The following is a 15,280-nucleotide window of genomic DNA, read 5'->3' on the forward strand; positions in this document are numbered from 1 at the left end:
CCATAAAGTCTCATATTTGAAAACGTTTGCGAACCTTGAATATCAGTAGGTTTAACGTTTTAACCCATACGTTTTCAAGTAAGAGTTTTTTGAAAGAATTAGGAAATCTTAAAAAAGAATGGGAACTTAAAATTAAATTATTCCCCTTTTACAAAAAATTGTTTGCTTCTTATATGAGGAGTGCTGTTTGCGCCGTTTGTCGAAATATTTCGAGATATTAGTTGCAATAATGGGTACAAACTCGATTCATGGTATATTTTGTTCTTTTTTTTATATTTTGTGATCAACTAGTTCATTTTCCTTCCACCTCACCACGGGTAGGGGTGATAAGTTTTTATCTCTCAATGACATTTTTGAGACTGGTATATCAGCTTTGATTACAAGGATATGCAAAATACCGTCTTTTATATTGCATTCGTCTTCTCCCGTACCGAACCCAAGAGCCGATCAGGCCTGATTCAGAGATTTTCCAGAGGCCAATTCTTGGCAGAGATGTGCCAAGACTTGGGTAGCGAAGCCAAGACTTGAGACTTTTCTGGGCAGAGAAAGGTCAAGACTTGGGTCTTTCTGGGCTGCGCAGAAACCAAGTCTTGGGTTTCTCTGAGCAGAGTTAAGGTTGACATCATGAAGATCCGTTGTTTTTCATTTAAGGATGGCAACTCTCTTACAAATTTGGAACAATTACACGGTTTCTGTAAAAAAAAATTCACTTACAAGTGAAGTTCGTGAGCTTCAATATAGAAATTCGTGAGCCTCTGGGCAGAGAAAATACAAGTCTTGGGTTTCTCTGCCAAGTCTTATAATCGGTTTTTTCTCTTCACGTTCACTGATTTACTAAAAAAACTCCATAAAAGATGTAAAAACTGAGTGTTTTATTTCTAAATAAGACCTATGCTTATGTATTAGGTCTCAAAAAAGATTAGCTGTTAATTGAAGTTCAGAAGAAAAACGAAACATTTACGGGTTATGTGGATCAAATAAACTTTTGACTGTTTCACACATAAAGCAGTCGGTGTCACCTACACAACTGATGGTTAGAGCCCAAAATAAAAGCCCTAAGCTTATAAAAGAAAGAAAAGATTAGTGTAATTGATCTGCGGTCGGTTCAATTAATTGTTTTCCATTTTCCGAAAAAACAAAATGTATTTTTAAAATATTTGTTTTTTTAAAGCTAGTCAAGGAGTTGTTCATATCGAGCGTTACTACAAATCAAAGTTCCCTCTATATCGTTAATATCCTATTCAATTTTTTTTCTTTGGGATGTTGTTTTATGTATATTTGTAATGATTGACATTGTAATTTTTTTTAGCTATAGCTCTTCATTTCTCTTCAACAGTGAGCACTGAATTTTTTTTGGTAAACAGTTTGTAATTTTTAGGACCTCTTAGGCCTTGAAAAGGTGACCATACCTTACCCTTACCAAGAGCCACGAACATAGTTTTAATAGCACTCATAATCAGAATTGGTGCTCTATTTGAACAATAGGGTACTCAAACTTATATTAAAAGTGTCCATGAACCTGGAAAAATGCACCATTCTAACCCTGTCCAGAAAAACTCAAGTCTTGGATCCTTTCTACCAATAGAAATCCCAAGTCTTGCGTCTTGCCTGCCAAGAAGCCACCAATTCTTCGCTGTACTCTTCACAGTGTGACCCAAGACTTGTACCTTCTCTTGGCAGAGAGACCCAAGACGATTTTTCTCTGTCAATAGAAACCTCAGAGATCAACTCTGGAGTGCTCTCTTAGCAGCCTTGTATTTGACATGATCAGACTCTGAATCAGATCTGGGACCTTGCCTGATTTTTTCTGAATCAGGCCTGATGCGCTCTGGGGGTTCGGTACGGGCTGCCAGCTCACCACCGTTAACGTTCATCGATTCTGGTGAACCTAAAAAAATATGAAATCTGTTTGAGATATTCTTTCTAAACTAAACAATCGATGAAAAAAGAGTAAACAGCTTATAAATTCTCCAGTATATACTTTCATTACGTAAGTATATTACTTTCACAATGTTTAGAATTATTCCTGCAGAGCAAAGTTTAGAGTCAAGCAATAATATGAGCATGGCACCAATAAGTGTTTAAAGTACGAGGCTAACTCCGCAAACATCATACCAACAACATCATGATAAACATCAGCACTAAAAGCCTTTTAGTGTTGATGTTTATTATGATGTTGTTATGTTGTTTGCGGAGTTAGCCTTGTACTTATTATGGTTTAAAGAGTTATTGGGTCCATGCTCATATAATTGCTGGACGCTAAACTTTGCTCTGAGCTTAATCATTACTGGTTTACCTAAATTTATCTTAGAAACAGAAAGAACAATTGAAGGACAGCGATACAATAGAACAAAACCGGCCTTCGTGTTTTAATTGGCCACTATGTTCCTTGTCTGTCAGATTCTTGTCGTTTTAGTTTTCAATAATGATTTTATATTAGCTGTCAAATTCCTCGAAAAGTTTGGGAGAACGCAAAAACAAAGAAAGCTTCCTACTACGGCTTTAATCACTCGTGGAATTAATAGGAATGTGATTCTTTCCAAATTATTCCTTTATGTTTCGGTATTTCAATTTTTTAACTGCTTTTGAGATACGATAACTTGCGGTCTCCATTTTTATAGAATTTCAATCATTTCAAAGCTATGCAGTTCTCGAGAAAAGCGTCAGAATGTTCTCGAGAAATGTGTCAGAATTTTTCAACTTAAGGTAAACAGCTTATTGCCCAATTAATCTGCTTTTTTACGATACTATAGTGAGCGTGTTCATTATTATTTTAATGCGGGACGTTTTCTCAATGTCAGTATCTTTGTACAGCCACAGTAAATGATGGGAACAAAAGAATTGATAAAAAAAAGTCTTATCATTTGTTTTGATAACTGTAAGTTCCGAATTATCTTTAACTAGAGGTTAAAATGGAAAGAATTGCTTCTGTTTGTTAAGCCCGGTCAGGTCCTTTTATGCACGATTACAGATCAATGAGAACAATTTCTGTGGAGCTTCAATTCTGAGTGAGAGATTTGTGGCTACTTCTGCAGAGTGTGTTGTTATTCCCGTCGTTCATGCGGGTATACCACGTTAGTCCCTTTCCCGTTTCAGATCAATAGTTAAAAACTAGCCCGGGCCGATGCGTCAACGCTAGAAACGCAAAATTATGTCAGATTGGTAGTGAATGCGTTGATTTTATTTACGATCTACGCTTGATTGTGTAAATTACGTAACTTTGCGTTGTCTTTAGCGTAGAGTTTATATAATATTGCGTTGAATTCAGCGTTGATCTTACATAAATTTGCGTTTCTAAGCGTAGAGCCTAATTGTTTTAGTGTTCATTTAAGCGTGTTTTTTGAGCGTTTATTTTATTTAATTGTTCGAAAAAGTTAGTTTTTTTTGTAAAATTTTTGTGTTGATTTTAGCGTAGATCTTACAAAACTTGGCTTTGAATTCAGCGTTGATCTTGCATTATTTTGTGCTAAATTAGGCCCTAGTCATTGACCATTGCAAATCGTATAAGATTCTTATCTGGCCTTGCAAGTTAATAATTTAGTCTTGTAAGATTGCATTGGAGACTTACAAGATTTACTCAGAACCTATAAGATCTTATAAGAGTTGTAAAATTCGTAAGATCTGATAAGATTCTCATAAGATATGTTTTAATCTTATAAGAGTTCCTAAGAATAGCAACAACTGGTAAGGTCTAATCAGGATCCTATAAGACACACATTATTCTTACAAGATTAAAATATATCTTGTAAGTCCTTACAATAATCTTATAACACACCCCCAGTGATTTTGGAATTTTTATCGTGTAAGATCTGACAAATGTCTGACAAAACAATCTTGCTAATAGCCTGTAAGGGGATGCATCTTCTTATCAGATCTGATAAGACGTTTATCAGATCTTAAACGATAAAAATTCCTCTAATAAGATCTTACACGATAAAAATTCCTCTTATAAGATCTTACACGATAAAAATTCCTCTTATAAGATCTTACAAGATAAAAATTTCGTGTTATATAAATTCCTGAAGTATGGTATATTCTTCATATTGAAGACAATTCAGAGTTGCTCTCAAGCTGTAGCCGAAAAGCTACAGCATGCAACACTTAAGTGTCAGAGCAACAAAGAGAAAAATATCTTATACTGTCTTGTAAGACTTATAAGATATTGTAAAAAAGATTATTTGAGTGGCAGGGGCTTTCTCCGAAGCGGTGATTATCAAACAAGGCTGATTTTTTTTTTTCAAATACCAAAACTATCTTGGACTGCTAAGTTTAGCCATAGTACCCAGTCAAGACTCACACTAAAACAGAATCAACAAGTTCTTTTTGTTTCATAATTGGTTAGCTGACCATTTTTTTAGATTCATATGACCTTGACTACGTTATACGATTAAATCGAAAAAATTGATACATGTCATATCAGATCTTACACGATAAAAATTCCGTCTTATCAGATCTTACACGATAAAAAATTCTGGTAAGGGGAATGTTTATCTTATAAGATGTCTTATCAGATCTTACACGATAAAAATTCTGATAAGAAGAATGTTTATCTTATAAGATGTCTTATCAGATCTTACACGATAAAAATTCTGATAAGAGGAATGTTTATCTTATAAGATGTCTAATCAGATCTTACACGATAAAAATTCCTCTTACCAGAATTTTTATCGTGTAAGATCTGATAAGAGGGAATTTTATCGTGTAGGATCTGATAAGATTTTACGCGATAAAAATTCTTAGTCAGCATCTTATCACGATAAAAATTCCATAATCACTGGGGACATTATTCTGTTAAGATTAAAGCAGATCTTGTATGATCATAATAGAATCTTTTAGGACACACAATTTTTTTATAAGATAAAACCATATCTTGTAAGACTTAACAAAAATCTTATAGAACACAGATTATTCTGCTAAGATTAAAGCAGATCTTGTATGATCACAATAGAATCTTATAAGGCAGACACTATTCTTATAAGAATAAACTTATCTTGCAAGATCCTATACGAATCTTATAAGACACACAACATTCTTTTAAGATAAAATCATTTGGAAGAGCTGATGAAAAGAATCTTATACAAAAAGACTTTATTCTCGTAAGGTATAACAGATCTTGTAAGCATCTCCAAGTTTTTCTGTGCAATGCTAAGAACCTAGGAATATACATGAGTCGCTAAAACGACTTGTAAGATTTTGAAAGATTGCCTGTGGAAAATATTTTGTATACCCTATTTCGCCCAAAGTACCCTCTAAGCGTTAAAATTTTGTAAGAGCAACACAATTTTCAATTAAAAATCTTGTAAGACAGTCTTTAAATTAAAAGGAGAGTTTTGGAAAATCTGCACTGAAAATACAAAACAATGTACAATTCAGGCTTAGAAAATTAAATTTATGTAAGATCTGAGGTCGGAAACGCGCAGTCTAATACTGTGTTTAGTCTTATTTCTTATGTGTCAAAACGCTGAAAGTTTCTTCAAAATATCTGTTCGTGATTAGAGGAAATTGTTGCCAATTTGTTATCAATTGATGGAAAAAAATTTCGACTTGTGGGTGTGACAAACTATCAGTTTAAAAGTTAGATAAACGAAGTGATTACCACAGCGTTGTTCCAGAAGTGTTTAGCACTTTTTGTAAGAAAACGAACGAAAAACAAAGAGGCCTAATTCAAATAATAATCAAATTTAAGGGTAACTCGCATCTAACATTTTCTTAAACTTGCTTTGCAACATAATGAGGAATGCAAAAAACATAGCTATCAATTGGATTTCAAGAGAAACATCGCGATATTATCAACTTAGAAAAAAAATTTCAGCTGTTCAATTTTTTACTGTTTTCTTCGAGTCAGTTGTCTTTGATAGCAATACCATTTTACCCATTTCGTCGCTTAAAAACTTTTGAAAACAATTATCTGTCCCAAAATCTTGTTTCCGTCATTTTGAACACTACTTCCATATCCTTTGGAAAAAGTTTTTGGTCAAGGGAAATTATTTCATACAAATTCTTCTTGAAATGTCTACTTACTTTTTGAAGATTCAAAATCCCTCATGCGCAAATCACTTACTCCTCTTGGGTATGGCTATTAATCAATTCTGAGTTAATCTAGCTGTGTTTTGACTCTTTTTTCAAAAACTGTTTGGCACAAAATATTCCTCCAACGTTCGTGCTACCGGTTAACGGGATCAAACATAATTTTCCGCTATCTTTGACATTCTTAATCAATACTTCAGAACTGACTACAAAACAACTTCTACCAGAAGAAAACGGCGTTGCACTAAAAAATAAAAAATAATAATTCAACTGATTGCATTCTGCGTTAAAATCAGTTTTGTTTAGAAATTAGGATTTTGAAATTTTTAATATTTTTGGAATGTTTTTCTTCTGATTTTTGTCCAAGAATATCTTGTTCAGTAGTTGTTTGTAAAAAACTAATCTGAAAATCTCATTGAAGAATATATAGAACTTGTAGCGTTATGAAAGTCATTTTCTTTACAAAGCCATTTCACTCCATACTTGCGTCGTTAATTTCATCCATTGTTACTGATGCCATTCCTTAATTTCACATAGCAATTATAAAATGAAAAAATAATAGACCAGGAGTGAGTTACTAAATTGTTGTTGAGCATCTTTCTGCCCAAAAAAGATCATAAACAATGTAGAGAAAAGAAAAATTACCTCAAAAGCTTCCGCTGCCTGTTAAACGTAAAGAAAATTTCGAAAACGAGCCATCCCATAGCGCAGTTTTTTCATCTCATCTTATTGATTTTTATTACCTGCTTGTCTGCCAGTTTTATGAACACGGTGGCAAGATTCACTGTTATAGAACTCTACTTGGCCGTAGTTTTCCGGATCTTATAAGTCTAACCCTTGTCTATTCGGAAAATTGCAGCACAATCTCTCGAGGTGACAATTCAAATTTTTTTTTTTTTATAACAACCGATCCTCAAACTCAAAGAGAACTTTTCCCAATCTCAGCAGTTTTATCCAGCAACCTTGAGTATGGGAAAATAAAAGAATCGGTATAAAAGAGCTTTTCAAAGGTACCATAAAATTAATTTATCATTATTATCATTTTGAGGTTAAATTTGAAACAGCTGTTTCTTTCTGTGCGTATTGGCATATCAATTAGTCCATGTTCTTTGAAGTTGAAACTCTAAATGAGAGACTTTTGCAGAGAGTGTCATTGTTCCGTGGCGCATGCTGGTACGTTAGATCCTCTCCCATTCCAGAATAGTAGTCAGAAATTAGAGGAAAAATAGAATTCAAACAGTGATTGTGAGAGAATTCATTAATTAAAGAGATCATTGTCTCATTGATATTTAAAAGAGATGAAAGTGCTCAATCAAGTTTCCAACGTATAAAAATGCTCAAATTTACCTCAAATAACATATATGTGTGTTTATAGAAAAAAATGTCAAATTTTTATCAATTCAATTAAAAAATTTTTATCAATTATTATTTATTAAAAAACTTTCTGGTGAAGGGCTGCAACAAAAGTTTGTTTATGAAATGTAGAATGTAAAGGGTTATCCGTCAGTTCTTCTGGCATTGTTAAGCGTATTTTTCCTGCAGAAAACAATAACAAAACAGCACAAAAAATCGACATTAAAAGCTGTTGTTTGAGGGTTTAAACGTATTTGTTAACTTATTTTGACAGCAAAAACAAATTTTGGCTATGAATTAGGCTACGAAATTTTTCATTTGAACAAAGTAGAGTCAATGGTTACACAATTGTAGCAATTGTACAAAGAAATTCAACTGCCTGTGTCTTCTTCAATTCAGTTTTGTTACAAGGAATTGAGATTTTTTTTGTTTCTTTTCAATTCTTTTAATTATTTGCATATTAGAGCTACCCAGAATATCAACAATGATGCAATCAAGTAGATCTTGGCATCTTTTTCGCCAGAAAACATCAATATCAAATTGGCACAAAAATTAGCGCAAAAAGTCGTCGTTGCAGATAGATATTTTCTGCCTGTAGCTTTAATTGTTGTTCTTAATGATGGCAAACATCGATTGTACAACCAAAAGTTGGCAAACCTAATGTTTAACTTTGTTTTGTTTTGGGCGATGTGTTCACTCAGCATCTTTTTAGCTCAGAAAAAAATTAATAATAATTGTCACTAATAAAGTACCCCTGAACGGTTTTTATATACAAATTTTTTAGCCTGTAAGTATAATTGTGAACATCATATTCTAAAGTTCAAAATTTGATTTCACAAAAAAACCCATGAAAACTAAAAAAGTCGATTTTAACATAAAATTAGATTCTTCTAGCTGTATATTCAGCCTTTTGCAGCGCTAAAAAGATCCATAACAAGCTACACATTGAAAGATTCCTTGAAACTTGTAACTTAGTGTTTGTTGGATCAAGATATCTCTGTTTCGTCAGAAAATCATCAATTAAATTCAATATGGCATAAAATAGCAATCAAGATATATGTAAGCAATATAAACAACTGATGATGCAAAAATAGGCAAATGTGCTTTTTCGTTCGGTGCTTCAAAACAGCTTTAGCAGGCAAAAATTAGCGTTTTACAAGTTTTGGTTACTTCGAAAAACATACTTAAAAAATTTTTGTCATCAGTTTTTTGTTTTTTTTTGTTTAATATCACCAAGAACGGTTCATTATAGATAACAATCATGATTTCTTTAACATGATAACTTCTGTGTATAGCTGTTATTTTGAATTCTTAATTATGCCTAATTCAATCTCATGAACCATTCAGAATAAGGAGAATCAAAACATAAACAAAAAATTAATTTATCTGTACTTAGCGTCCTTTTGAAAAGAAATGAGCAAAATAAAATTACATAATTAAAAGTACTTCAGACGGTTTTGGTTCAGGTTAATCAGAGAATATTACAGTTGAACCTCATTCAAAACCAAATCATCAGTACCATGCAATTTGCTTTAATATAGGTTTTAATACACATTGCCACCTGGTTAAGGGGAACAAAACCCAGAACTGATTGATTTGTAGAAGTTTGATTCAAGTCAGTATTAGTAAGATAAATTTTTTCCAGATGGATGCCTATGTTACAAGAGTTTTACATGAATGACGGTTGCGGAGATTCTTAAATCTTATGAAAACTATGAAGTTCCATCATTCTTATCAAAATACGAATACTGTAACTGTCACTAATTAAGAAAAATGAGCGAGATATACCAATACAGGTGACGTCTTTGCAAATAGACGTATCAAAAAGTAGAAAATTTAGCGAATGTTATTGGCTAAGAAATTGAAAACAATCAACTTTTGTGCGTTCAATTAGCCTAAATTGAACACAGCTTAATGTTAGATCATAATTTCTACCGCATCTGCCATTTTCATGCGCCAGTGGCCCGTGGGACTTGATTTGAATCTATCACAACCGAACGTGAGACCATTTTCCCCAAAAAGTATGAATATTCGAATTCGACAGAATGCGATTTCTGAGCAATTTTACCTTTAACACGCATATCCTATTTCAGAACATGGAGATTTTGTCAAGCAATCAGCCAATCAGAAAACACTATTCTTATTTATGATTGGCCAGCAGTAAATTTTCTTAATTTTCTTACGTCTGCTTTTGTTACGGTTTCTCTAGCGCCAGCAATACACTTTACTTTTCAGAGTCAATAACAATCGAGTATTTACAATAGGCATAAAATACAATCTTATAAACGTAAAAAGATCCGAAAAAGGTTGTTTAACTTTACTTTAGGTAAATAATACCACGATATGTATAAGATAATGTAGTTTCCGGTTTAATTTTTTGGGGTTTTCTAGACAATCTTTGACTGATTACAAACCAATTGTGACGCTGATAACAGACCAATGGCATCGAAAAAATGTTGCCGCCCAAATCTCACTTTACGCTATCACTAATATTGAAGATGTTGCTTGCAATGATGATCGTTTAAAAATTGCTGAATTCCGATTACGAAAGAGTGGTTAACATTTTGATCATGTTACCGCGCCCTTAGTGGAGTTCTTTTGGCTTCTAAGCCTAATTATTCTGATAAGCGTATTGAAAAGAGGACTCTATTTTTGCTAGAACAAAGTATGTTTTAGTTCTATAGCGATCTGTTGTTAAATTTCAATAGAATTGTCTGTTCAATTAACCTGCAAAAATCTTTTTTGCATTTATCTCTTGCGGAAAACTTCTACCACTATTAACTATCCTAGTGTTAATTGTGGAGTCTTGAATAGCAGTATAAATAAAAAAGAGCAATTACAAAACAAAGGGTCGTGAAAAGCTACTCAAAACGTACCAAAAGCAACCACAGCGTTTACTATAGAGAAGCGAGCGGCAAATACCATTTAATTAAAGGTTTCTGATTACTTTTCGTTCACTCCGCGCGTGATTTTTTAAAATTGGTTTACGAAGTTTGTAACCTGCTGCCGGAGTGTATGATGACAATTGCGCTCTGTATACTGCAGTGAATTCCCAGACCTCGACCTCTACTTATGAAAAGACTTTAAAAGTCTACTGGGGATGGGGCAATATTGACTATAATTACACAGTCGAGCTTCCAAGTTAAAACTGCGCTAACACCACGGTCGAGCTTCCGAGCTAAGGCCGATCTAATATTTTTCCATGGGTCGAGCTGAAGTCTTTTTATAACAAAGAAAGTACAGCCGAGGTCTTTTCATGGGTCCACCATTAGTCATTTCATAAACTGCAAAGTCAAGTTAGGGTGTGTTTATGGGTCCACCATTTGTCTTTTCATAAGTCTTTTTAGAATACGAAGTTTTTTTCTGCTTCTGTACATACAGAAGGAGAACCGGAGCACGACTAAATAGCTTTGCACCAGAGCTGTCCAACTTAACAAACAGTTGGAAAACTGCCAAAAGCCTTGAGAATTTTGTCAAATCTTCAGATAAAGAGTGACAGCTTGAGTATACTAACACATTAACTGATTCAATGAAACCAGCTAGCTTAAGTGTATTGGTCCTAGTGCAATCAGCCACGACAAAATGTCGGCGTTGTTCAGTTTGTTTTCCGTTCCAAAAAAAATGAACTATCGTGTTTTTGAAAATACTGCAGGTTTTTTAGGGGTTCGAGGTTCTTCTGAATGGTACAAGATGAAGGAGCATATTGCTGACTACTTTATGTGCAGTATTGCACTTAAAAATTTAATGGCAAAAAACATGAGAAGAGTTATGAACTGACTAATGAACATGACATATGAAAAGACCATGATGGACCCATGAAGAGGTTTGAATTCGACTTTGTTTGCAAACGTTGTGTTGCGATGAGAGCTGAATCCAGTCCAAATTTTGGGTCGAATAAATGTCATTTTTAAAATATTGGGTCCAACTAGAGTCTTTCGTAAAAACTCTGAGTCAAACTCAAGTCCAGAATGTCCTTAAGTCCAGCTAAAATCTTTTCATCGCTCAAAATGAGTCAAGTATGGTCTTTTCATAAAGCATTTTGGTTGAGAAATGTCTTTTTTCATATAAATCTGTATCTAGACTTGGTTTGTAGCCATACATAAGCCTTAGCCGTTGTCTTGGCCCTTTTTACATAGAAGACCTGCACTTGATTGAAGGTAGACGAAGCAAATTTTTCAGGGGCTGAAAAGACAAGGAAGTTTATGTCAAACAACCGAGTAAAAATTGACAAATTCTGCATTACAGCAGTACATTAACAGAGACAACAGAATTGTAAGACAGAACTGAGACAAAACTCTAATTCGCATTGCAGAAAAGTCGGCAAAAACTTTGTGTTTAGATAGTAAAAACCCATGTCTTAAAAATTGTTATAATGAAGTGGCTTTCTTGTGTTTCCTGGTCACCATTAACGCTCATAATTAAAATTTTTTGCAACAAAAGACATCGAATTAGAAAATTTTGAAGAATGAGAATTGAAGGATTTTCACGAGAAATTGGTTTAAATAGGTTGTATAGAAATAAATTAGCCCAAATTAAGAACAAACTGAAAAAATAGAGTAATACATTGCATTGTCCAATTATAAAAATTTTTGGTCAACTTGGATGCAATTTGCAAAAAAATTTAGTTAATCATTACTGAACACTAAATGTCCGCTCATCAAAACATACAACCGCACAATTTTTATGATCACAGTCCAATTATCACGACTTGGCAAAAAACTGACCCAAATCGGAAAAACTTTAACAAAGGCATTAAAATTCGACCAATATCTCGAAATTGTTATTTCAAAGACTTGTTGCTTGAGTAAAACTAAATAGACTAAGAAAATACAGGTGAAAGAATTCAAAACTCTGTTGTTTGATAATTTTATGATTGCTGGTTGGTTTGATCCTGTTGCACTCTTGGGTGTGACTTAGATTGTTTTGGAGTAAATTGGTTGGACACTGTTTTCATACAGTTTGCTGGTTGATTGTTTGGGTCTTTTTATTGATGTGGCGTTAACTAACTTTGCTCTGGAGTTACTACTAGCTAGTTTGTTTGAGTTAGCAGCTGCAGTCTGCTACCGTAGTTCTTCCTGCCTCTCCGATTGTTGCACTCTCGTTTCCCAGCCGGTTGATCCCAGATTCTCGTTTCCTCGAAGTCTGCTTGCTTGACATCACCGAATGGTCCGTCCATTTTCATTTTTTATCATGAAATACTATCCAACGTTTCCGGTCTGTGCGTTTGGTTTTCAGTTTTGTCGTTTGTTGTTCTATCCGTTTTCTTTTTTTCCGTCGTTCGCCCTTCACCCAGCGTTTTCCCCGTCCGTTTCACATTCCGTAACCTCGTGCCCTGTTCGCCCTACGTCTTCATCCCGTCCGTTCCGTCGTGTATAGTTAGTTCGAACGATATTTTCTTTATGACTTCTGGTTTCCCGCTCTTTCTTCTGTCGTGCATCCTGCCTTCTTTTACCGGTCGCCTGGCTCCCTGTTTAGTCTCTCTTTGCTACCACGTTCGACGTTTTTACTTTTTGTTACTTTTATCGAGCAACTAACTCCCAGCTCCTTTGCGGCTGATTATCAAGTCGTTATTAATTAGAGTGGGTCTTGTTCAGATGTTTTTTTGAAATGAGATATCAGTTTTTTCAAGATCATGACTGATCTTCTAGAAAACTCATGAAGCACTCTAGTGAGAGACCTAAACTTGAGTTCGGCTCACGCAAAAAATCTAAGGGTTAAAATTGACGCCATAAGTTGTCAAGACAGGAAGTTCAAAATTGATGATTTTAATAGAACGAAGGATGTCCTCAGTGAGCTGGTGAAGAAGAAAAAGGAACGTTTAGATTTCGCCGGTATTTCTGAGAATCCCTATTTATCCTGTTGTTGAGCAGTGGTTAGACGACAAAACTAAGGACATTGATGAAAATTTACCTGCGGCTAGAAACTATATTCAAGAAATTCCTGACCAGGAAACTGTATGCGATGTCATCACTTCGGAGGTTTTTCTGTAAAAAGCGAACGTCGTCAACTATGTCTAGCCTGCGTGAAAAAAAAATTTGCATGGCGAGTTCAAGCGCGATGAGGCTGGGGAAGGAGAGCAAGTGTTGCTTCAGCTACACTAAAAAAGGCCAAAATGATGGATAATTTCCATTGCTTAGTCATCAATCAAGTGAAAAAAAAATAAATTCAGAAGATCAGTTGAAAGCCACAAATTTGTTTATGGTTATGTAAATTCGTTTTCTCTCGGGATACACTAACTGCCACAAGTGAACCAATTATCGTTTTCAAAGACTAGCAATCCTTTGCCTAAAAACTCTCCAGAAAAAAATTCTATCAAACAACTGCAGGCCACAGTTTAAGCAAAAACATGCTTCACAACTTCCATCACTCCTCTCTGTGAACTCTAACTATAACAAAAACTTTGATCCACTGCAAACTGAAATCTTAAGTAATGTTGCCAGTTACTATAACCATATCGAAAAATTGTCCCAGTACACGCTGCCAGGTGTGGCAGTTTCTGTTGCGCAGCAAAAAGCACTGTATCGGGCTTAACTCCATGTTCAACTACAGCAATCTGACAATTACTTATGGTTTGAGTACAAACCCATAAAAAACTTCAAGCATAGTGGCCCTCAACCACCGTAGTACCCACTTTTTGGCCAGTTAATACCGCCTCATCAAATAGCTAGTCCCCAACTACACGTGTTTCCGCCTGCTTTGGGAGCAACGACTTATCTACAGGTTTTAAGTAACCCACATCAAAACAGTGTCCGTTCTCCTGCAGCACACCAATAATTGTGCCCCACGGACCCAAAGGTCCCAAGTAGCTTCAAAATTGACTCAAATTCTTGATGTTTGCTCAAAGAACAATCCTCCAAACGCCTGTCAGGGAACAAATATTGGAGCCGTTTACAACATTAGCCAGTCGGCAATACCACCCGGCACCGCCAATACGTCATCAACTATTCTATTTGGTGAAAGCTGCACGACAAATTGTTGATGACAACAACGCAGCAATCTGTAGCCTCCCCTGTAACCTCTTGAGTACGACAGCCGACATAGCAACGCCTTGCGTCAGGCCAATATTTCTCTCAATTTACGTCCAAACTGCTCCTATGCTTTTGTGCCGGGGACTACTGAATCTCACGTCTTCCAAACCAGACACTGGAATACTCAATTGTTAATAATGCATTGGTTGACATGATTGCCAGCAAGATGAATGATTCATTACCCGAATGGAATTTTTTTTCCAGTACAGTTGCAAGCCGTTAGATTTGCATGAAGGATATGGTCCTTTTTCAAGCTCTATTAACTCCCAGACTCCAACTGCTTGTTTGAAACCGACATTCATTAAGACCCTCACAATATGCCACGCTAAAAAGGGCAGAAGTTTAAAAAATACCTCGCTAAAAAGACTATGCATATCACCAACTCAGTAACACCAACAAGAATTGGGTCGGGGAATCTGCTGCATATATGCAACAGAAGGTGATCTGAAGCTTTAAACGAGTTCGGCATCAACAGCAACCGCTAGCTATTTTACATAAGATGGCCGCTATCGGCTGTGTGGATGTGTCTCTGCAGAAAACCCTCCCACTCAGCGAGCCGACGTTGTGTCTGGGCCAAGTTTTGTTTTCTCCTTGTTAGCATCATAAATGCTTGTTCAGGTGGTTAAAAAGTTGTCGTAATTGTAGCAAAAACGGTTGCAACAGATAAAAAAACATCCCATTCTACGGAGAAGGAAGTTTTTCTCCAGTTAAATCTTTAACAAACAACAATATCAATAATCCGAAGTCAAATGCTGGTGTTAGTAAACCACCTGCAGGCTAACGGCTACCAAGAATGATGACCACTTTGTCTTCTTTGGCATCAATCAGCTGACGGAACTGAAAAAATTGAACTTTTTTAATAACAATACTAC

At 35.1% G+C, this 15,280-nt stretch overlaps 1 protein-coding gene across 3 annotated transcripts in view; it reads left to right on the plus strand.

Moving 5' to 3' along the window:
• The first annotated feature begins 2,253 nt into the window (after window positions 1-2,253).
• Window positions 2,254-15,280, plus strand: part of LOC142348173 (chymotrypsin-like protease CTRL-1) — a 36,546-nt gene continuing 23,519 nt past the window's right edge. For 2 of the 3 annotated variants that reach the window (XM_075399406.1, XM_075399407.1), the window contains exons 1-2: window positions 2,254-2,523; window positions 2,939-3,074. In XM_075399406.1, the coding sequence (XP_075255521.1) occupies window positions 2,383-2,523; window positions 2,939-3,074 (277 nt within the window). In that variant the 5' untranslated portion in view covers window positions 2,254-2,382. Of the gene's footprint in view, window positions 2,524-2,938; window positions 3,075-15,280 lie in introns of those variants that run through there. The other variant, XM_075399408.1, reaches the window with a different exon arrangement.

Source organism: Convolutriloba macropyga, chromosome 10 (assembly GCF_964194025.1).
Source record: "Convolutriloba macropyga chromosome 10, txConMacr16.3, whole genome shotgun sequence".
Taxonomy (NCBI): domain Eukaryota; kingdom Metazoa; phylum Xenacoelomorpha; order Acoela; family Convolutidae; genus Convolutriloba; species Convolutriloba macropyga.